Source organism: Myripristis murdjan, chromosome 6, assembly GCF_902150065.1.
Source record: "Myripristis murdjan chromosome 6, fMyrMur1.1, whole genome shotgun sequence".
NCBI classification, from domain to species: domain Eukaryota; kingdom Metazoa; phylum Chordata; class Actinopteri; order Holocentriformes; family Holocentridae; genus Myripristis; species Myripristis murdjan.
This window is the reverse complement of record NC_043985.1, coordinates 8,018,815-8,043,353: the sequence shown is the minus strand read 5'-3', so window position 1 is coordinate 8,043,353 and position 24,539 is coordinate 8,018,815. Positions and strand designations below refer to the sequence as shown.

Here is a 24,539-nt window from a genome sequence, read left to right as displayed (position 1 = left end):
CTGCTGATGTGACGGTGCTTACACGTCTACAAACACGTTTCATCAGATAACAGAAAGACAACAGATTCACTCATTTGATCAATTTTCCGGGCCGGCCGACACAAGCAGCTGAGCTGAACACCGCAGCTCCCCGATCTGTTCCTGCTGCCCGTCACCACTGAGCATGTGCAACAGAAATACGATCTGATAAAACTTTAGGTTACTTGCGTAACCCCGGTTCTCTAAGTAGCATGAGTGAGTGTCTCACATTGGGAACGCCCTCGGCGTGACCTCATCAGAAGCTCCTATAGCACTCTGCCAGCCAGGATTGGCTGGGACTGAAGCGTCAGTGACAAGAGGGACAGAGACCCTCCTCCTATAAGAGCGCTTGTCACTGCGCTGTTGGTCATTCAAAAAACGAGCACCTCTTCCTCGCTACGAGAGAGCAAGGAGGGTGGTCTGGTGAGACACTCACTCATGCTACTTAGAGAACCGGGGTTACGCAAGTAACCTAAAGTTCTCTTTCATAGCATTCGTTTCGTGTCTCACATTGGGAAAATACTGACTCCCGGATTGCTGTGCAGATGTTACAAAGGGACCAAATGTCCACACAACCAATTAAACCTATGTGGATGCAACCACACTAAGCACCGAATGGGCTAATTGGGGGGCTGTAACGTCGAGCCTATAGAACCTGGTGAAGGTGTGCGGGGAAGCCCAACTCGCCGCCGCACAGATCTCCTCAATAGAGATCCCCCTGAAAAGAGCCCACGAGGTGGTAAGACCTCTAGTGGAATGTGCACGTAGTCCCTCCGGTGGCTGTAGACCCCTGGAGTTATAGGCCAAGGCGATAGCCCCTACAATCCAGCATGAGAGCCGCTGCTTTGAGACTGGCTTTCCCAGACTGTTCTTGGCCCATGATACAAAAAGCTGGTCACTCTTCCTGCAGCCCCCAGTCCTATCCAAGTAGATACGTAAGGCTCGGACTGGGCACAACATATGCAACCGCTGATGTTCCTCTGAGAAGAAAGGTGGTGGATAGAAGGACACCAAGTCAATAGGAGAACATGCCCCTAACACCTTAGGTGTAAAGGCGGGGTTAGGACGCAAAGTCACCTTTTCCCCCCCTGAAGAGAACTTCGTACACGCCTGGTGTACTGAAAGAGCATGGATCTCCCCCACCCGTTTGGCCGAGGCGAGAGCCAGCAGCAAAACCGTCTTAAGAGTCACCATTTTTAAGTCTATCCGATCCATTGGTTCAAAAGGTGAAACTGAAAGGGCATCCAACACAGTGGGAAGGTCCCACGATGGAGCCAAGGATTTAGATACCGGAAGCCTGCGACGTGCTCCCTTCATGAAGCGGCAAATCAAGGGATGCTGTCCCACAGTTTTGCCCTCAAAACCAATATGGCATGCCGAGATGGCCGCCAAATACACCTTAATGGTAGAAAAAGCCTTTCTCTTCTCTACCATGTCCTGCAGAAAAGCCAAAATCACGACTACAGAACACTGAAAGGGAACCTCTTGTAAGTTTGAGCACCATTTTTCAAAAACTGCCCACTTATTCCCATAGACTGACCTCGTAGAGGGAGCCCTAGCGCTCTGGATGGTCTCAATCACATTCTGAGGGAGACCCACAGACCTTAAGTTAAACCACTCACGGGCCAGGCCCACAGAGCCAGCCTCTCTGGGTGAGGATGAAATATCTGTCCGTGCGCCTGTGTCAACAGGTCTCTGCGTATCGGCAGAGGCCACGGCTCTCTGTAAAGGAGCCGAGTTATCTCTGCCAGCCAGTGCTTCGACGGCCAGTAAGGAGCTATAAGAATCATCGACAGGCCTTCTTTCTGTACCCTGGCTAGAGTCGGAGATATCAATGCTATGGGGGGAAATGCATACAGCAGGACGTGAGGCCACTGATGAGCAAATGCATCCACCCCCAAGGGTGCATTCTGATCGTGAAGGGAGAAGAACAGGGGACACTGAGAGTTCTCCCCTGTTGCAAAGAGGTCTACTGATGGCTGCCCGTACCGCTCCCAGACCAGATTCACCACACTCGGATGCAGTCTCCATTCTGCATAAAGAGGGTTTCCCCTGGACAGAAGATCTGCTCCATGGTTCAGAACCCCAGGCACATGAGTGGCTTTCAGGGACAGAAAATGATTGCTGCTCCAGACAATCAGTCTGTGTGCCAGTGTGTGTAATTGAAGGGACCTCAGGCCCCCCTGTCTGTTGATATAAGCCACTACTGTGGTGTTGTCTGTTCGAACTAACACATGCATGTGGGGCTCCCAGGTCCCATTCACAGCTCTCCCTTCGCACACGCCCCCCCAGCCGACTAAGGAGGCGTCTGTTGTGATTAGTTTCCTGCACAGAACAACTCCCATAGGCACTCCCTGTGTTAGGAAACCCCTCTTCCTCCATGGGATTAGGGCTGCTGTGCAATCCACCGAAACCCTCACTCTGTGAGATCCCTGACGGCGTGGGTCTAATCGGTGAGAAGCCACCCAACGCTGTATTCCCTTCATGTATAACCGTCCCATCGGAACCACCACCAAGGCTGAGGCCATCAACCCCAGCAGCCTGTGGCAGAGTCTGAAGGACACAAACTTTCCCCTTTGAAACAGGTCTAAACAGTCCCTGAGGGCCTGCAACCTCTCTCCAGTCAGCTTCACTCTGGCCTGAGCTGAGTCTATAAAAAGACCTATGAAGGAGATGGTCTGACAAGGGAGAAGAACACTCTTTTCTAGATTTATTCTGAAACCTAGGTTCCCCAAGTGTTCTGTGAGCAACCTCGTGTGGTCTGCTGCCTCCTGGTGGGAGGATGCCGCAATGAGCCAGTCGTCTATATATGTCGCTATTCTGACGCCCTGCCTCCTGAGCGGTGTAACTGCCGCTTCCGTGCATTTTACAAACACTCTTGGGCTTAATGAGAGGCCGAAGGGGAGCACTAAGTATTCGTAACTGGTCCCCTGAAAGGCAAATCTGAGATACTTTCTGTGTGGCGGATATATTGGGATGTGGAAATAAGCGTCCTTGAGGTCGATTGATGTGAACCAATCCCCTGCGCGCAGGAAACGCAGTAGAGACGCATGTGTTAGCATTCGAAATTTGTATTTCCTGAGGTGCTTGTTTAGATCTCTGAGATCTAAAATCGCCCGAATGCCGTTTCCCCCCTTCTTTTTGACCAGAAAATATCTGGAATAATATCCGTTCTTGCTGTCTGAGGGAGGGACAATTTTTATCGCTCCCTTCTCTAACAGAGAGGAAATCTCCTCCCGTAGAAAATGAGCGGCTTCCCCCACAACTTGTGACTGAATTACACCCCTGAACGGCGGGGGATTTGCAGCGAACTGCAGTCTGTACCCCCTGCTTAGTGTTTTTAACACCCACTCTGATGCTGTGCATTTTGACCAGCTCTCCAGTCTCAGTGACAGAGGACTGACAGGCCAATCGATACATGGAGTGAGGGCGCCCTCTTTTGGTAGAGGAGTGCAGCACTGCCTGTTGGCTACTACGCGTGCGCGTGACGTCACAGCCACGGGGGACACGACGTTTACACGACACACCTGGTTCATTCCCGAGAGAGGTGTTAATCCCTCTGGGAAGTAGGAAACCAAATTGTTTTGCAACATTTTGTTTTTGTTTTTCATTGCACTTAGCTGTGTCCTTGGCAATTTGCCTGGATGCAACGGCGGTGAGAACTTTATTGTTTTTGTGTAATAAAGAGAAGTGCTTATGAGACATTCCCCGGTGCCGCTGGGGCAAACCGTTTGCTGAACATTGTCTCTGCTTCTCTCCAGGGGGCGCTGGGACGGGTCGAATATCCCGCTGTCCATGCGCCGAACACGACCCAGCTGTGTGAACCTGCTCGTTAACGAGAACGATGGGGTGAGCGGAGCCAGAGTGGGGGGCAGTGCCATCACGCTCACCTCGTCCAGGAAGGTTGTTAGGCCGACCGCTTTTTCGTCCTCACCCTGTGGGTGGAGGTGGGGGGTGGTTGGTCAGTCCGAGTCGCCTCCTGAGGAGAAGACTTCTTAAGCCATGGGCCCCTCGAAGCAGAAGCCCTCGGAGGAGGCTGGGATGCTGCTTGAGTTATGGCCAACGTGGGAATCCTGAACGAGGGCGGGGCTCGTGTCGCCGCCCGGGCAAAAGATTGGCGTTGGGCCGGAGGGGGGGCTGCTGGAGCCTTACGTGGAAGGCACAACTTCAGCGCCTCGTCTCCCTTCTTTTTCTCCTCACACCTCTCCTGCATAGACGTAACCGCCGTACCGAAGAGGCCCTGAGGCGTTATGGGGGTGTCGAGGAGGTCTTCCTTGTCCTTGGTCGATAAGGTAGTGAGGTTCAACCACCGAGCCCGCTTTTGCAGGACCATAAGCCCCATGGCTCTGCCCTGAGCCTGGATTGCCACCTTGTGTAAATGGAGACAGTGGTCGGTGATGGCACACACTTCGTCCCATAACACCCTATTCGGTGGAGCCGACATTCCCTCCTCCAGCTCGGCTTGATATGCCATAAGGAGGGTGCTGGCATTGAGAGCCCGGACTGACAAAGCAGCCGCCCTGTAAGCCTTTTCAGTCAGACTGGACTGGAAACGGTCCGCTTTGGAAGGAAGCGCGCCCGCGCCCGGCGAAGCCAGGGATGTCTTCGGGTGGAGATGCGCAGCCACCACCTGTTCCACCGGTGGGATGTTGCGGAGGCCGTTGTTTTCCATGCCCTCACAATCCAGGATGGAGCTGCCCGCCACAGGGTGTTTCTCCCTATATGGCTTGCTGCGCCAAGAGAAAGACAGCTCCTCCAGTAACTCCGGGAGAACCGGCAGGAGTTGTTTTCCCGTCCTCCTCATTTTGGGAAGCCTCTTCCCATCAAAGAGAGACCGCGTCCCCTCAACTTGGACCTCAGGCCACTGAATTTGCAGCTTTTCGGCTGCGCGTTTGCACACCTCGAGCAAGTCCAGGTCCTGACCTGAGGAAGACTGGTCCCCGCTAGCCGCAGCCTCCGTTGGGAGTTTGGGTTTTTCAACCCGGTGCGACCATGACAAGGAAGTGTCGTCGTCTTCCTCGTCGTCGGACATGAGGAGTTCCAACCCACCCACCGAGGCGCAGTCCTCCTGCTCAGTCAGGTAATCGAGTGGACCCGCTGTGCCGGAAAACACCGGGTGCAGTGGGTCGAGGAGATCGGGCTGATCCCCCCAGCTCGTTACGGCTTGGGCGGCGGAGGCTATCGCCTCAGAGAGCTGCATAGGCTCCTGGGTCGTAGCCGAGGATGCCAGGACTGGATCGTTGCCCGACAAATTAGACAAACGAGACAGCCGACGGCGAAGCGCCTTGAGGGCTAGCTTGCTACAGTGAGAGCAATCATCCGACTCAAAGGCGGCTTGAGCGTGTTTCAGCCCCAGACACATGGCGCACGACAGGTGAGTGTCTCCGATTGAGATAGTATTCCCGCAGGGACACCCTCGCGCCGATGTCTTTTCCTCTGCTGAAGCCTTAGCATCGGTCATGATGGCCAGTGGGACAATCAAGCAGGGAAGTTAGCTATACTGACTGGGAGTTTTGCGACTTCCAGGTGGTATGTATAGGGAGTATTGCTACTCGAAGAAGAGCTAACATTAACTAGCAAGCCCACGCTAGGGTGTTAAGTATTTCTACTAGATGTGGTATTTCTACCGTGAAGTGTTGCCACTTTATTAGGCTAGCTGGTTGTGTATTGCTACTGACAGTTAGCGCTAGCTTGGATTGGTATTTCTACCGGGAAGTGTTGCCACTTAGCTAGCCAACTGTTCGGAGTATTGCTACTCGGACAGTTAGCCGTAGCTCTCGAGCAGCTGTGCGGACCGACAGCAAAGCGCCCGGTGACCGAGGTTTCGCTCGCGTCAGTGGACAGTTGAGCTTTGTTTCGGGACGCAAGTACTCGAGAGAGTGAATGAACTTCTGCTCGTAGCGAGAAGAGGTTTTTGAATGACCAACAGCGCAGTGACAAGCGCTCTTATAGGAGGAGGGTCTCTGTCCCTCTTGTCACTGACGCTTCAGTCCCAGCCAATCCTGGCTGGCAGAGTGCTATAGGAGCTTCTGATGAGGTTAAGCCGAGGGCGTTCCCAATGTGAGACACGAAACGAATGCTATGAAAGAGAACCCCAAACCCAAAACCTGCTAGCCTCTTAGCTACACACAGCACCGCTCTCACATGTGCTTAGCAAATCAAACGCAGAAAGGTTGTTGCAATTTATTTGATACACTAATTAGCTTAATGAGCTAACAAAAATAAGACTAGCTTTAATCAACAGAGCTCACTGTAGATAACAAGCTCAGGTTTTTCACGGTTTTATTGACATGACCATTATTTTTTTTTAAGTCTTAGCTGTGTCTTGTAAGCATGGCCATCCCTGTGCTGATATGTGAAGTTTGTTAACGTTACAACCGAGATCCCGGCTGTTCATGTGATTAACAGTTACTTCTACACACTCATAAGGCAGAGTGATACATCATAGTAAAATGTCCATGTTGGACCCCCAGCTCTTCAAGGAGAGACTCAATCGCCAAAGAGAGAGGACTAAAGCCAACCTTGCAAAAAGGAGGCAGTGGATGATCGAGGGTCCTGCTCACCTCAAAAAGGCCCAGGAGGAGAAGGCGAGGGAGGAACGGTGCTGGAAAGAGAGAGAAAGGAAGGAAGAGGAGGCAAGAGAGAGAGATAGGCGAGAGAGAGGGAGGGGATGGAAATGGAAGGGAGAGAGCAAGAGGAGAGTAACGAGGAAGAGGAGGAGGAGGAGGAAGAGGAGGCGCCCTCCACAGCAGCAGTGGAAGAAGCCGAGCTGAAACTTGGCTGCAGGGCGAAGCTCCAGGCCTGGCACTTCAGTCACCAGAGAGAACGCAACCTGAAGAGGATCGCCTCCTGCTGTGGACGGCTGCCTGAGTCGCTCAGCAGCAGCAGAGGAGGAGAAAGAAGATGCTGCAAAAAGGAGGAGGAGAGACAGAAGAAAGAAGAAGAGTGGAGGGAAAAACAGCAGGAGAAGATCTGCAGAAAAGAGAAGAAGGAGAGGAAGGTAGAAAGGCATCAGAAAAGCATCCCGAGGCTGAAGTTGGTTTGTGTTTGGTGGTTTCACATCTTTCAATGAGAAACCACTATTTGCAAACCTACTTCACCTTTGTCATCCCTTTCTCAGGAAAAGAAATTGTCATTCACACACACACACACACACACACACACACATACACACACACCACCACCACCACCACCACCACAACCATCCCTGCTTCCCTTTAACCAATATACAGGTGAAACTTGGAAAATTAGAATATCGTGCAAAAGTTCATTTATTTAAGTAATTCAACTTAAAAGGTGAAATTAATATATAAACTCATAACATGCAAAGCAAGATATTTCGAGTTTCACCTGTATATTCACAAACACAACCCCTTCTTTAATGCACACACACACACACACACACACACACACACACACACACACACACACACACACACACACACAGCTTTAAAACTAAAACGACAAAGGGTCTCATCAATTGTTTTGATTTTTTTTTTTTCCAAGATGAATGTGCACTCTTAAAAAGGATGTCATGTGTTCCATGTCATCAGTGGGACTTATTTTGTGACACACACTTCTATTTTGATGATGTCATCAATTTTTTTTTCAGACTAGAGGAGGATTTGGGCCAACCCAAAAAGAAAAAAATAAAATAAAAATGAAATATGTTATAAAAAATGACAAAATAATAATAAAAAAAAACTTCACTGTACAAAAGTAAGAAAAAAATATTATTATTATTTTTAAAAAAAGCAGAACTGTGTAACAAATAAAAATATAAAAAAAATATTAAAACATGCATAAATAAAAGCTTTAAAATACATATCAAGCAAGAAAAAATAAAGAATGAATGAATGAAAGAAAGATACATTTCCATAGTCCAGAGAAGTAATTCTGAAATAAATAAAGTATTAAAGTATATTCCTTCTGGGTTTCAGAAGGTATACATGCACCTCAGCTGGATTTCACCTGATTTTCTCAGATAGGTGATTTTGAGAGAGTCAGTCTTTTTGTTGTAATTTCAAGCTGGAAGAGGATTTACATTACATTTTAATAAATAAAAAGCAAAATATAAGGCCATTAGAGGTCAAAAGCTTGAACAGCTTAAGTAAAAATATCCAACGTCTTTGGTGACGTTAAGACAAACTGTCATTGATTTATGACTTTGTATTTGAAACTGCTGGCATCCCTGCTGAACGATTTCAACTGGTTTTACACACGTGGTTCAGAGAAACATATGCTGTGATTGTGCAGATTTTAGTCAGAGAACCAAGCTGACTGTGAAGCAGCAGCTGTAAGAACTAATAAAACCAACAACTAAAACATACAAAAATAAAATAAAAAAAAAACAGCCTGGAGAGGCGGCCGCACAGACGAGATAAGATGAAGTAAGATAGGACAGACGTCATGAAGTTAATTAGGATTTGTTTCTGTTATATGCAATTGGAAAAACAAAAATCCTGTCTTAGACTTGAATCTTATGTATACTACGGTCTGAGGTTCGGTATTTCCTACCTGCCTGCCGGTCCACTCTGCCTGCTGTTTGCCTCGCTGCTCTGACCCGCCCATCCTGGACCAAACGCCCCTGCTGGGCCTGCACCAACCTTTAGGGCCCACTCACATTGGCAAGTTTGTTCCGCACCCACGCACGTTTGCCCCTGAAATCCGGATTATTTGACCAGTGTGATCGCTCCGTTCCGTGCTTGAATACAGCACACTTCCCCCGCTCTGGCACGGTCGGAGGGGGTGTGCTTCAGCGCGGTACGGGCGCACACACAAGCACATGCACGGTCACACATGCAGCGCACGGATGTAAATAATGCAACTTTCCTCCTGCCTCTGCAAAACTGTTTAATGCACGCAACACGATTACTGGCGAATGGCCGTGTTGCGCAATCAATAATCAACCATGTTGTCTGTGTCATTGTCTGTTGTCCTGCTGCAACCGCGTATAAACGAAAGTCGGTTTATAATGAAAGTAAAGCAGTCTGTGTGCGGAGATCCAGCAGACCTGGTGATCCAGCAGCACCCGGTCAGGTCTGGTCTGACAGGTGCAGCTCCGGCTGTCAGTTGGACCTTTCTGAAGAAGGAGGAAGTTACCTCCGACACTGTCAAGGTAAATAAACATCCCATGTCTGATTAAAAGGAACAAAAATGTATTTTAGTTAAAAGGAAGACATGATGAATGTATCTACATGGATTTATAATGTCGTCGGGCCATGCTTCTATCATACTTCAACGTGATGATGTCATACCAGGGGCAATCGCTTTAGGTAATGTGAGTGCAGGTCAGCTGGGGACTGGGGATGGAGGAATTTTGGCTTTAGCACAATACGGACCAAATGGACCTTATGTGAGTGTGACCTTAGTCCAACCTAAACATCTCCCTTAGTCCTGCCCATGTGTGGTCCAAATTGGCAGGCTCTCCAAACTGGGTAGCCACAGTGGACAGGCCAGGATGCATTTAGTGTTTCCTGCCAGTTTCCCAGCTCAGCAGCTGCGTCTCATTAGCTCATTATCCCAGACGACTTCAACCATTCCTCTGCCCGACTCTACTGCTGTCTCATCTGGTCCAGTCTGATTTTGTGTTGTTTTCATCATATCTTATGACTGCACTGTGGCCATAAGATATGCGGTGCAGTCTCTCCTGTTATTTGCTGCCCTGCTTGACCATTTGCACTGTATCTCTCCTTTGATTTTGAGTTCACCAGCAAGGACCAGCGTCAACAAGAGGCGTTGAAAGGTTTATTGATTTTGAGAGTGAGATGATGCGTGGAATGAATGGTGTTTGGGTCTAGTTGCTTGTCGGTCTTCGGGTTTGCTGGCTACCTTGTGGAGAAGTTTCAAGTCTGAATTTGCTCCCCGGCACAGTGAATCCCTGCAGGACCCTATGGGAGAGAGGAGAGGAGGACAGGATGTGCAGAATAATGAGAACAAAAGGGAAGAGAGCTTTAGGAGGGCATATATATATATATATATATATATATATATATATATATATATTTAGAGGAGATGTGGTTCAGGTGTGGTTCTGTTCCTGAAACTCTGCTCATAGGTTCAGAAAATCAGTCCACTTTGCCTCCTACATTTCGGTCCTTACCTGCTTTTCCCACAGATGCGGTGAACTGCAGCTCCTTCACACAGAATCAAAATTTGAATTATTTTGCCTTTGGCATGTAATCCCTAGCATAGCATATGCCCCGTATAAATATATATATAACAATTTATCATGGTGATATACAGGATAATATCAGTAGCTCACATGGACACATAGCACTGACACACGATACACAGACAACAGGAAAACACTGTTAGTGCAACGGGACATGCAGACGGTGAAGTTTGTGAGTAGTGCTATCATACCATGAGACATTAGGAAGGAAATACATGGACCAAGAGCGTGGTTTCTTATTTGTGCCATGTCACGTAGAGACATAAATGTAGCAATACGGTGCAAACAGCACTTTGCCAAATAAATTGGATAGAGCAACAGCTGAGTCTCCAGCGAGCTCCCACAGTTAGGGGTGTAAGACGGCGGTGCAGACCAGGCAGGGCCACTGAACAGGGTGACAGCTCTTGGGAAGAGGCTGATAATGGCTCAGGACCGTCTCCCAGAGGAAGGTTTCTGGAAGAGGCTGCCTGGGTGTGCAGGGTTGACAGCAGCCCTGGCAGTCATTGGCGTCATGCAGCTCCTTTATGGAGGCCGGCTGACAGCCAATCATCTGCTCAGCAGCGCAGACAATAGATTGGAGCTGGAGCCTTCGTATGTGAGGAGGCAGAGGAGAACCAGAATGACGGACGGTGTAAGGACATTCTCAGTGACTGACTGGTACAACTGGAGAGAGACTGGTTGGGAGTCACTGAGCTTCTACACTTTCCACATGAAGATCCTTTGCTGTGCTTCTTTAATTAGACAGGGGATGTTAAATGGACTGCATTTCTATAGGGCGGCTCCAGGCTACCGGCCGCTCAAAGAGCTTTACAGTGTCTGCCTCACATTCACACACTGAGGCTGCCATGCAAGATGCCGATCCGCCCATCAGGAGCAGATGACCAGATGACTCCTCTATCTCTGGAGCCACGCCCGAATCTGTTCTCATATCATTTACTGCTGTTGGTAACGGTTCAGCCAAGGAGATGAGCTCTGGGTTTGTGACTAAGGCCACACTAAGCTGGGTAAATCCCAAAATGGACATGTTTTTTTCTCTGTGGCCTTCTGTCCACACTAACAGTGCATCCACCCACTGAAAAGGACTATTTTCAAATAGTATTTCCAAAATGGATACATTTTAATACACTGGTCTAGCCGTGCAGTGTGGATGGGAAAAACAGTTCTGTTTTTGTTTGTTTATTTTAAGACCATCTCTTGGGCTTTTCCACTTCACCGGACACAGGGGAGGGACAGGAGCAACACGGCAGGGAGGGGCGAGGACATGCAGCAAAGGGTCCAGGTTAGATTTGAAGTGAGGCGGCTGCAGCCTGGGCCCAGCACCACATGATGAGCCACCTGGGCCCCCACTTTAGCTCTTTTTATTTTGGGGGGGAATTTATTGTCAATTTTTAAAAATTTGTTTACAAATTTTTGTTCTTTATTTATTTATTTATTGGATAATTTTAGGGTAATTTTCACTGTAGTATAATTTTATATAGACAATATAAAAAATGAAATATTGTTTATGGCAAATCTTTTACCAACACTGGTAATTTTTTTGATAACTATTTTGTAATTTTCTGGCTTTTTAAAAAAATAATAATTATCTTGTAATTTCTTACAGATTTTCCCATATTTTCTGATTGTTCTCTTATAGTTAGTGAAAGAAGATATTTTTGAAAGAAATCAAGGGAATTCGATCAGGTTTCAAAGGGTTAAATGCTTATGAAAGGTGTGTGAACGCAGATGCCTTTCACAAGCATTTAAACTCAAAAAATCATTATCTCTGATCTTGAGCTCTGATCCAGCGTCACTGATCTGGTGTTTAAATATATCAGTTTAATAATTATTAAGTATTGAAAGTGTTTTTTGTTTTTTTTTGGCTGATCTTCTGGTACCATTTTTGCTAATTTTATGTTGTTTTAGTTTGTTAGTTTATTGGGTTTTTATCTGCTTTTTTAACTTTTTGAGAGAAATCAAGTGAATTTGTTCAAGTTTCAACATGTAAACCTGAAAAACTCGTACTGGTTTTGGGGGCCCTTTACTGAAAGCTGCCGTGCCTGACAGATCGGGTCGTTGATGTTTCTGCTTTTTGTGTCTTGTTGAGCGTATTTGTGGACATGAAACTGAAAAATGGAAGGCAAAGGACACAAATAGCCTTTTTCAGATGCACCTGGCCTCATGTGGATCGCCTGAGGTATTAATCTTCAGGTGGTGATGAGAGGGCAGCTTCCCTCAGATGTCAGTCCTCATGTCTGCTGGTCTGGGTGCTACAGGAGATGTGGTCGGCTTCGGCCTTGAAGACGAGGCCCATTACTGCGGTGTTGTCTGCTGGGGGCGCCGTGACTGGTGCTGAGGAAATGGAAATGGACGAGAAAGGAGACGGTGCATCCCTGTGGTGCAGTGCCCCAAAAGATATTGTTTGAAAAATTCAATTTCTGCTCCCTTTCCAGCTGTCAGAAGGTGTGAAAAGGATCTGGCAACAAGTTAATGGAGCAACATGACCGTTGACTCGCAGAGCGTCCATTCATGCACACTATGATGGGTACCACTGTTGGATTGTGGGTTGATGTGCAAGTAGTCACTGCAGGCGGTGCACTGCAACAGGTTTAGAGGCAGAGATGAATGGGCAGGCGATGGAAACAGGTTCCTGTGAGCAAATTCCAACTTTGGTCGGAAGGAGCATGAAGGATGATACACACACACACACACACACATATAATGCACAGTCACGTACATACAGAAAGCATAAGGGCAGACATCTGCGGTCACACTCGCACACAAATGCAAACGCACATACACATGCACGGTGCGCCAGGCGTGAAAGCCAGGCGTCGTCCTCTAATGGGTTCTAGTGGAATAAGCCCTTCTTGGGCAGCAGGCTGTGACACTGCCAGTGAGGAAAAGAAGCAGACGCTCGGTACGGGATGAAAGGAGAAGGAAAGAGTGGGAGGAATGTATCAGCAGAGGGTAAGAGAGGTAAACCAAAAGGAGAAAAGGCACAGAATGAGGATCAGCAGAGATCAGAGAGGAGAGAAGAAAGAGAGGAGATACATGAGCGAAGGCAAATGGACAGGAAATCGAGGAGTCTGGGGAGAGAGAGGTGAAGAAGATGTAAATGATGATTTGGAGGGAGTGTGAGGAGAACACAGATGGTTCTGATCCTTTGCTGCTAATGAATAATCAAGCTGACAGAAATGATAAAAAGAAATCAATCTTTCATTTCACAGAAAAATAAAGAAGGCAGGCTGAAGAAACGATTTTCCACCACTTCCATCAGCAGGGGGTGCTGGGCTTTCTCTGTGATCTATCTATGCCAGGAAGTCACTTACAGCAGCAGAGCAGCATCCGTCAGCTCCAATACAAATCAAGGCCTTTCTATTTCATCAGGCCCCCCAACTGACTGCAGTACCTTCAACTTCACAAATCACTCCAGTTAGCAAAGACCCAGTATCCCCGAGGGTCCCATTTTAGTCAAGACTTGTACATTAACAAAAGTACAGCTGTCATCATTTGTCCTCTTTTGATAAAATTACCTCGCAAAATCTTGTGCATTCATGCTATTTTTTTTTTTTTTTCAATTCAAAGTCCAAATAAAAAAAATGTCTCAGAACTCAATTGAATTTTGGAGTAGTTAATCACTCAAATAAGAGTCAGAAATTAAATTACAAGCACTGGACCATTTATGAGATTGATGGGACCAAGATCAAGACAAATAAAATAAAAGATAAAGAGACAAATTATTAACAATCAACTCAAATGTTCCCACCAGTGGACCTCTTACCCCTGTGCTCTGAGACTGAATGGCCGGACTGATGGGTCAATAGGATCAATAGCCACTTCCTGCTGAAGTGTCCTTGAGCAAACCACCTCATTCCTACATCATCATAACCCGATAACCCAGTTCACTCAACAGCTGCTGTGTTCCACATTTTGCTGAGAAGCAGCCTGAGACACCTGATTTTTTCTTTTTTTTGCAAACCTATTTAAAGCCCTTTTTGGTGGGCACCAGGATCCACTTGGAGTATTCAGTCCAGCCAGAAGTTTGAAAAATGTTCAAGAACGTCCCAACCGAACTCTGTAGGTGTGAAACCCATCCATCTTAAGGTTTCTCTTTTTCTAGTTTCTCTCTCTGGTTATGTTTCTAGCCATTATTTTCACTCAGCCAGTTCTCCAGTGGATCTCCTTGTTTGCTCGATTTGTGAACCCCTCAGTGTCCATGGCTATGCTGTAATTGAGAATCCTTTTCTTTCAGTCTAATTCATACCGACACTTGACTGCATGGAAGCTCCGATCACTGTGTAAACATCACTGCAGCCTCTAGCACAGCATAAGGCCGATATCTATGAGTTTCCCTTCTTTGGTATTTGAGAGAAGAGATTTGGGCCTGTAACTATTTTACTATTTAGAGTAGGAGGACTGATCGACTGACCTTGTCCTCTGTCTCTGTTATCTCCTCCCTATGGATTAACAGTGAGACCAGGCCTTGATTATCACCATTGCTTCATACAGTAGCTGCACAAATACAAAGCAAAGACTAATGAGGTGTTTAATGCTTTGTGGCACGTGTCTGGCCGTTCTGTGGCCGGCTAAAAAAAAGGAAAAAAGATGTTGCTTTGTGCCTAAATCAAGTCAGGCTCAATAAATACTCATGGTTTGCATACTAATTCATGCATGTATTAAGTCATCGTGGGTCATTCATCTGTTCCTCTTGACCTTTCCAACTTAATGTCCTGAATGTTGCCCTCGTGTTTTGGTCCAGGCAGGAACTTCGAGACTTACCTGTACACCAGCTGAAGTTCAATTCTGGCATCACGGATTCTGCTCACCTGGATGTTTCATTGGAAATAATGTGAGAATGCTGTTCTATCTTCACGGCTGTTGCACTGACAGGCTAAATAAATATCCGTCCCAAATCAAGGACAGTATCATGAATACTACGGTACACTGAGTCTTGCCCCGAGGCCACTGACAACCACAGACCTCCGCCTCTCATTCTTGCCTCGTCTGAGAGGAAGCCCGTCTTCTTCCCAACAAATCAGCTCTGCCATTTAAATAGAAAGACTTTTTTTTCTAAACGGAGAAGTGCAGCAGGTTAAATGGAAAAGTGTCTTGTAAATGCAGCAGTGCTGCAGGTTAGGATGAAAGACCTTCTTCTAAAGGTAAAAGTGCTCCAGGTCAAGATGCCTGGGAATACTAAAATCTTGTGATAAGACAGCCTTTTAATTGAAAAGTCAAAGATGAAACAGGGCTGTCTAGAACATGGCTGTGTTTATTTCCATTATTATCTTCATTTTTAAGCATGCTTTGCACACAATGTCTCCACAGATAAGCAAAAAATAATGAAGCAAAAATCGAGCACTTTGCATAAGAAAGCACTTTTGACCTGGGAGTGCCTGTGCTGCATGGTCTCCCTGGTCTTTGCCATTCATTTAAACTGATTGTGCTATTAGCTTGCAGCGCAGAGGGCCACGGCGCTCATCTCTTCCGTCAGAGCAAACACTTGTCAACACAGAGGGCTTTTCAATTGATCCACTTGCAAACTGATTTAATTAAACCTTTGTTGCAGCCAGGCATGGCCCCACATAATCATTTCGATATTGTCCAAACGACGCAGAAAGCTGCCGTCCGCCTTTATCGAGCTGGTCAAAGCTGCCGGATGAGATGTTATGCTGAAATAATACATGCTCCTGAATGACAAGGATATTTTTACGGCGCCCAACTGGCAGCCCTCTAAGTCGTCTTACACAGTGTGTCATGGTGAGTGCAGCAGACATGCAGATGTAGCCTGCGCTCCAATCCCCATGAGCTTAGCTTCAGTTTTGTTTGGAATGGCGCTGACTAGATATGTCATAAGCAATCCCTCCTTGATGTCTGAAGCATCAATATGGTTTAAGATTAGAATAGCCAAAAAGCCACTCTGCTCTTACCAAAGGCCTAAAGCTGGAATCCTGCATTTTAGTGACTTATATGAAAAAATGTTATCATGGTTACCTTTGAATATCTGAAACAATATCACAATCTTTTGGAGACAGGGCCTGGACAGCGCAGGCAATGTCTCCTTTCAGCCTCTATAACCTCATAAGAGATGCCAATGCACCTAAATTTTATGGCCTCAGATTGGCTTGGGAGAGAGATACTGCAGAAAATACTGAACATCAGCAATGGAAAGAAAATATATTGAACTGGCCAAGATGTCCAGATGCAATTCACCAGCTGTAAAATCCTCAGTTGTTGCTGCTGGAGCCCGAGCAGAATGGCTGGACATTAGCACACATGCAGTATGACTGTGACATGGGTTAGGATCTGTGGGATAATATTACATCCTTTATAAATGAGCTGTTCAGTGACTCCCTGATCGAGAGCCCAGCTTTATGTATGTGGGGTTTTATCCCTTAAATCTGACAGTGAAAGGTCCCAGTAAACTGTGGTGCCGACCAGTTATGTTTACAGGATACAGACGAATCATATCCAAATGCCAACTGATGAAGCCCATTGTTAATATGTGTACGTTATTTATTTGTGTATTTATTTATTTATTTGCATGGATGATGATCAATCATTTCTGTACTGCTGCTTAATATCAGTATTGTTTGTATCATTTAGCTATGGAAATATAGGGTGGGGTGGGGGGATTGTGGGGGTTTTAATAATACGAAAATGGATAACGCTTTATAATAACCATCAGTAATTAATGGTAAAATAATGGCCTTTATTAAGTTGAATATTTTTAATTAAGCGGAATATGCTTTCAACCTCTAACAGTCTGTGCTGATTTGAACCCCAGAATCACCACTTGCAGGTTTATTCATTAACTAACAATTATAAGAAGTAGTTGCAGCTTTATAATAGCCATCCAAATAATTATTATGGACAGTTTACAAACCAATTATGACCCATTAACAACGCGTTATAAAATATCTGGTCCACCTTGTGATGTTTGTAGATCTTTTACAAATGATTTCCTGAAGATTTACAAATCATTATGTATTCATTCATTCATTAACAAATAGTGCACACATTATAACAAATATGTTATAATGTGTGCAACAATGAACTTAATAGTCTTATCATATTATCATTTCATTATATGTTAACTGTAAAGAACTATTAATTAAAGTCAACTATCAATTAACCTTTGATTAGTGATGGTTATAATAAAGTGTTACCTAAAAAGGATGTGCAAAATGTTTATGAAAAAATGTTGGCCACAGACATCAATTTAAAAAAAAAATGGAATGGCGCTGACTTACTTCCTCTCTTACAAATTACACTGGTAAAATTAAACCTTATTGGATTGGAAATGTGAATGAGCAGTCATGAACATGCAACATGAACGCCCCCCAAAGACAGCAGGACATGCATGGCTTTTTAAACAAGATGATTTTGACTTTCATGACTGCTGTTAGTTGCCTAATCAACCCACAGCGTTGCTTCCAACGGGGGCAGAAACGTTAAAGCGCTTGACCAGCCTGTTAAAGCCAAATTGAACAGATATGAATTAGAATGAAAGGACTCTATCATTTCCAGCCTTTATTCTCTCCTGGGGAAAAAAAAAAAAGGCAGTGACGGTTTTGACTCCTGTTGGGTGGAACTGAGAGGGGAGAGAGATGGGAAGTTAGACAAACAGACAGACTGACAGATGGACAGACAGTCAGTCAGTCAGACAGGATTGAAAGCAGCACAGAGCAGAGAGCCTTAATATTTCAGATCTAATGCATTATGTATACCCTTGGCGAGCTGGCTGTATCCGCTAGAGTGCTCTTGGGTGAATGGAGAGTTTTTGATTCGACTCCTTATATGCGTGTGTGTGTGAGAGCGTGTGTGTGTGTGTGTGTGTGTGTGTGTGAGCGATTGTGCATGTGTGTGTGTGTGATTGGTAGAGCAGTGGATGAAAGACAAAGATGAAAGCAGCCGCCCGGAGGCCCTATCTGCGAGATCCATCTGTTGGTGGAGTGAAGCTCTGAAGTTACTTTAGCACTCAGGTAGGCGTCCTAGGTGGCCAGCGCTCAGTGTGTGTGTGTGTGTGTGTGTGTGTGTGTGTGTGTGTGTGTGTGTGTGTGTGTGTGTGTGTGTGTGTGTGTGTGTGTGTGTTTGCATATACTCATGAGAAGTTAGGGAAGAGCAAAGGTGTTGCAGATGAGATGCTTTTGGACTCGTCAAATGAACTGCTAGCAGCAATGTCACAATGTCATGGCACCTCCTCGGCTCGCTGTTTCTCTGCTCTCTCTCCCTCTCTTTCTCTACGCATGTGTGTGTGTGTGTGTGTGTGTGTGTGTGCGTGTCTGTTCTCTCTCTCTCCTCTCTCTTTCTCTCTACCCGTCTCTTTTTCTCTCCTCTTTCTCTGTGTTTCTGTGTGTATGTCTTGCTCTCCTCTCTCCCTCTCTCGCCCTCTCTCTCTGTCTCTTTCTCTCTTTCCCTCTTTCTCTCCCTCCTCTCTCTGTTTCTGTGTGTGTGTGTCTCTCTCTGTCTCTTTTTCCCTCTCTCTCCCTTTCTCTCTCCCTCCTTTCTCTATCTCTGAGCATATCTCTTTCTCTCCCTCCCTCTCTCTCACTCTCTCTCTCTCTCTCAGTTTCACTTCACTGGCATGACAAGAAGCAAATAACAAATAAAGAAAATAGTGACAGTTACTGGCACAACAAAAATAAACAACAACAACAAAAATAACAACAACAGCAGAAACATTTTCAATCTCACAGAGCCACCAGGAACACAGTGGCATTAGGGTCCCGACTTATGACTTATCAATAAGTTAATTATATGATCATATTGACACAGGATGCTTCCATCCCTAAGCTTGTGGCAGGAGGCGACGTGTGTATTTCCTCTTTGACTGACAGCCGCATTAAAATGAGACTGGAGTGAGCGAGGATGTCCCTGTTTGTTAAATACAGGGTGACCCAAAAAAACGGGAACTTTTTAACAATCCAATAAAACCAAGAGTGATGGATGAAAAATATTTTATTCATAGTAATTGAAACCTGAAAACATGCCATTTAAGAAACAATGATGGAATTTTCATTTTTTAAAAATTGTGCTGCCACTTGCTCATGTCTGCCAATACGCACTTCAAAAATTCCCGTTTATTTGGGGTCACCCTGTACCTGCCTGGTAAATGCCGTTTTATTTTTATTTTTTGAGTGGAAGAAGGACTGGCAAAGTCTCTCTCTCTCTCTCTCTCTCTCTCTCTCTCTCTCTCTCTCTCTCTCTCTCTCTCTCTCTCTCTCTCTCTCTCTCCTCTGTGTACTCCAGCTGTAAGGGGCCGGCAGTAGGGAGGTAAGCCCGCCTCCTTCTCTCCTATTGGGTTGCGTGAGGACTACAGGCTGCTCCGTGGCTCGGGGTGGGGAGGGGGGCTGCGTCTGACAGCTTAGCAGCGGCTGGCCGAGCGGAGCTTCATTTCGCCGGTTGCCCAGCAGAGACTCTCCTGTCACCGTCAGTATCATCAGAAATATCATCGGCGATGCCTCAGCGGCGGCTCGGACCTGGGAGCGCAGAGCCGGAGTGAAGCCCCAGCGTTGCGCTGCCGTGGCTCCGTTTGGAGACGTCCTGCCGTGCGCCTCAGCCGCTCCGCCAACCTGCCTGTGCGTGTGCGGGAGTCCGATCCACAACACAAGCCCATGGAGGGATGTCGCGATGCTGTGCACAAGGAGAACTAAAACTTTGGTGTCGACATGCGTGATCCTGAGCGGCATGACCAACATCGTGTGTCTCCTGTACGTCGGCTGGATCACCAACTACGTGGCCAACGGGGGTCCCAAAGTTGCGGAGAGCGGCGAGGCGGAGAGAAAGTTGGAGGAGGACAGCAAGGGGGAAACCCTGAGGATTATCGAGAGGCTGGACCGGCTGGAGAGCGTCGTCAATGAGCACATCAAAGGTGAGCAGCGGGCCCGGCACCTGCTGGCGGCCCCGGCAGCTCCTCTCAGCCTCCGGATACAGCCTCACCTATTTATCTCAGGCCAAAAGGCGCATTTTGTTATGCTGGTGTGATGCCACCCACCTACTGTGATTCTACGATACATTTTAGAGGAATGCTCATCAGAAATCATAGTCTCTGTCGGTTTATTATAGTCACATTACAGTGATTCCAGTGTATATGAAGAAAAAACTAAAGTGCCATAAGAGCACTATAAATTAACTTTGAGTATCACGGTCCCTATAGAGGAATTATGAGAACTCATTCTTTCTGCAGTTGCGTGTAAAGCTTATAAGCTCCACCTGTTTGAAAAATGACTATTTAGATTCAGTTATAGATGCCAGCTGGATGCTGTACAAATATCACAGCAAAGCATTACAAGTGCTGATAAAGTTAATAGGGTAATGTTCTAGTGCTACCAAAAACGAAGGCCAGCATAAATTCATGATTGAATGCTGCAGACACTCAGTGCCTAGAGGAATACTGTGGGAATATTATAGTCATTTTTCAGAGAAAAAAAAAAAAAACATATTATATGAATAATAGAGGAATATTTTAGTGTTGCAAGGAGGCAAAAACTGTCATAAAGTATGATATGGTCACTATAATTTCACGATTGAGCACCACAGGTATTCCCCAAGGGAATATTAAACATATTATATGAACAGAAAAGGAGTATTGCTGTGGTACTCGGGAGACTAAAGACTACCATAAAGTACGATATGGTCATTATAAAGTCATTATTGAGCACCACAGACACACACCAAGTCCTCATGGGAATATTATACTCATTTTTAATCAGGTCAGAGTGTATTTGAGGTCTTCATGAAGGACTTTTATAGTAAACAAAATGACCGTTCACAATAATACACCGTCAAATCTATATATGAGTAATGTCTTAATTCAGGAGAGAATCATGTCCATTGATAATTAACACCCCATTTAAATGAACTATTTGTATTTGCATCATCGACCCACTTATAGCTCTCCCAGGTCAACTGTTGTAGTCCAACCTAAATTCAGAAATCAGATTAGGTCATTTGTCTAACAGCACTATTGAGGTCAGCGCTGGACCTGCCAAAGTTTTTCATTAGGCAGCCTCCCCCTCTCAACACACTGGTACACAGAATCAAGGATAATTGCATCCTCCTTGTAATAATTCACAATTTATGCTGATGACAGTTCAGGAAGTATTAGCGAAAAACGAGCAGCTTTTCTTCCAGCGACAGAAAGCAGGCAGACGCGTCTCAGATGTGTGACGTCACCCAACCGGGTCTGGTTAGGATCAGTGGGACTGTTCATTGATGAAACATCCACATCTCTGTTCCCCCTGGGTCCTCTCACCGCTCCATGTTGTAATTATTCTCCACTGAACATCACTGACTCCATGCAGATTAGGGAGTGGGACGAGCCCCTCTCTCATATGGGACAGTAAATAATTCACTTCTAACTCGACTGTCCCTAGGATTTAGGAAGAAATCACGTCGGAGCAGCGCCCAGTTGATTAATGTCAGAGCACTCTCAGACAAGAACTCCCCTCCTTAGATAAGGGCCATCATTTATCAAACATCTACTGTATGAGGACGGCTGCTGATCCAGGATTAATTTGGCGGTTCAGATGAGCTTGTTGAAAACGTGCTGCCGCTAATCAGAGGAGCCGAATTAATACAGTTCAGGGGGAAAACATCATTTCAGATGCGTAGATACACAACTGCTGACACTTGGAGGCCCAGATATTAAACTATCAGGCTTACGGTAAATGAGATTTTTGCAAAGGAGGTGATTGTTTTACATTGATGAGAAGTAGAACGATAGAGCATTGCATCATGAGTTTGAACAGACATGGAAACATAGGCCTCGTTCCCACCTGGTATTAACATCCGTCCTGAGAAATCCAAGTCCAGGTGTAAACAGCGGCAATGTGTTCTCAAAAGTTTTAAATTTAAGTTTTGTGGGCTGACAAAAAGACTGCACTTTAACCGCGGTGTGTATTTCGGTTTGCTAGCCGAACTTGTTCCTCACCTGCATCCTTCCTGCATCATTTCATGCTGCGTTCCTACTGGTTGGTTCGTGGTCGTAGGTCGCAGGAGCGGATTTTGTCCCAGGCGATCTTTGGTCTCAACACCGTGACATCAGCCGTCTCTGAACCTCTCTCTGTGCGACGTAGGGCCGCCGTTTTGGAGCCAAGACCAAAGATAGCGCCACGTTTCTTTCACCACGGTCATCTTTGTTCCGGGACGGCCCACAGTCGCACAGTGTATACCAGGCAGAACAGATGTGAAATGCGTCTTCAGTGATTGACAGCCGCTTTAAAATGAAACTGGCGTGAGCGACAATGTCCCCTTTTGTTAAAAACCTGCTGCCTGTTAAATGCTGTCTTTATTTTTAGCGTGGAGTGAGGACTGACAAACTCTCTCTTTCTCTCTCTCTCTCTCTGAAATGCCTGTTTATTTGCATATAGAGCGGGAAAGTGAGAGCCAATCACAAGTGGGCAGGCACATGTTAATGCTAGGTGTGTACGGACAGACTGTCAACTGTCCACTTGTGTTTGGATTACCGAAGATGTATTTTAACACCAGGTGGGATCTGAGCCATATGGTCCATTTCTTTGCACTAATGTACATGCCTATGTTGCTGTGTTTGTGTATGTGTGTGTAAGCGCTGTTTACTGTTGTCCACACACACTTTAGCACACAATGGAGAAGGGAGAGACTAAACTGGCATTCTGGATGTGTGTACGCTGACCTACCCGCCTCTGATTGGCCAGTAATCACTGCCTTTGGTTAGGGTTAGGGGTGGGCTTGGTAAAGGGTTAGGGTCAGCCAGTCAGAGGCAGAGCAGGGGCGGGTCTTCTTGCAACGTGCACGTCCAGCATGCCAGTTTAGCCTCTCCCAAGTGGAAATGATGAGGATGAAACCCATGCAAGACTTGAGGGGACCTGCATCACAGTGCTGTTGATACTGCACTCAACAAGTAATGCATTCAAATAAACGTTAGACTGAGTGTTTTGAGTAAATGCAAATCAAAGATCACTTCATTTGCATAATAGACAGCAGCGATGCCTTGAACGACATTCCCCGTGCATGATAACTTATTAAAGCCCCAGATTAGAGGACATGAATTTTACATGTATGTGCACAGATTTTTGAACATTAAGGATAATCTCTAAATTTTTACCCAGTCTCACTGCAGAGGAAACGATGAACACGCTCTGTGCCAGAGTTCACACACAGTACAAAAGTAAGCCTAGCTCTAAAGCACATTGCGTTTTTTTTTTTTTTCAACCTTTGTATCAGTGACTCAGTCCGTGTGGGAGTGTTAAAAAAAAAAGCTTCAATCCAGTAAATTAAAATTTGAGCAAGCCAAGTCAACAGGGGGTACTCCCTCTCTGCATTGGGCTTTTACACTCTGCTATTTCTGCTGCTGTCAATCTTACATTTGTGAAAGTATAGGAAAATGCTGAATGTGGTCCAGTGCTGTCACACTGAGTTGAATCTCTAAGATGCAAACGCTGGTGCACTGTGTCAGCGTCTTGGTGTATGAGGTTTCCCTGATGCTCAGTACTGCATTGTTCCTGTTTACAGTCCGTGGTGGATCTGTGGCGCTGGGGCAGTCGCTTTTGACCCACCTGAAATATCAAAGCGAGGCCCAGTTTGCAGAAATATTAGGGTAAAATAAAACACAGGTCATGGTCATGTGCACTTCTAGACTGATGGTCCACATAACGCTTCAGTGCAGTGCTAACTCAGTGTGCTTAGGCTCCGGGGTTAAAGCGGGTGAGTAAATTTAGCCACTGGAGTGTTTGGCACAGCCCTCGTCTTGACTCTGCTCAGTCCTCGGAGCTGGTGCCAGCTTACATTATCGGCCATGGGCTGATGTGTTTATGTGTTTATGCTTTGTCACTGATACAGAAAAGATCAGACCGGGGAGCAGACTCGCAGATTTGAACGAGCATAAGTCGACATCACAGAGCACAGAGGGAAAATTAAAAATGCAGCGAAGAACCCACCCAGCATGTCATCTTCATGTGGAATTCCTCTGTTCATTCCTCAGTGCTGAACAAATACAACTGTCTGCTGCGTGCCATTGTTTTGCTAGCAGAGCTTTCAAGATGATGAACAGCTTTGATAATGATCTTTGGTGAGTTATATATTCATACTAGCAATCTGTCTGCTGGTATTTCTGAACATGAGGAAAGGGGAAGTGATGCTGCTGTTCAGGCACTGGATTGGAAATTGACTCGATGGGCTCGCGCAATATTTCACCTCCCGTGTTGCGTCGTCGTGTTAGAGTTTAGAGTTTATAGCTCAGAGTTTGGGTTCTCAAATTTAGAGCTCTGGGAAACTTGTTTGTGTCCACTAAAGGACAGGATGCACGCTGAATGTATAAATTAAGATTATACATTCATGTTATTATTAAGTTCTCATGTGTAAAAGTTCCTGTTTTAAGCATCAC

The 24,539-nt window shown here is 45.9% G+C and overlaps 2 protein-coding genes across 3 annotated transcripts in view; one reads left to right on the top strand and one right to left on the bottom strand.

Annotated features, from left to right (window-relative positions):
• Positions 1–1,622: 1,622 nt before the first annotated feature.
• On the bottom strand, positions 1,623–3,554 carry LOC115360460 (uncharacterized). Its single transcript, XM_030053383.1, has one exon. The coding sequence runs from the start codon at positions 3,552–3,554 to the stop codon at positions 1,623–1,625; it is 1,932 nt and encodes a 643-aa protein (XP_029909243.1).
• Positions 3,555–19,653: 16,099 nt separating this feature from the next.
• The window catches only part of LOC115360447 (polypeptide N-acetylgalactosaminyltransferase 18-like), a 135,282-nt gene continuing 130,396 nt past the window's right edge, over positions 19,654–24,539 (top strand). Inside the window, exon 1 of one of the 2 annotated variants that reach the window (XM_030053368.1) lies at positions 19,654–20,045. In XM_030053368.1, coding sequence (XP_029909228.1) covers positions 19,805–20,045 — 241 coding nt within the window. In that variant the 5' untranslated portion in view covers positions 19,654–19,804. The remainder of the gene's footprint in view (positions 20,046–24,539) is intronic. The other variant, XM_030053367.1, reaches the window with a different exon arrangement.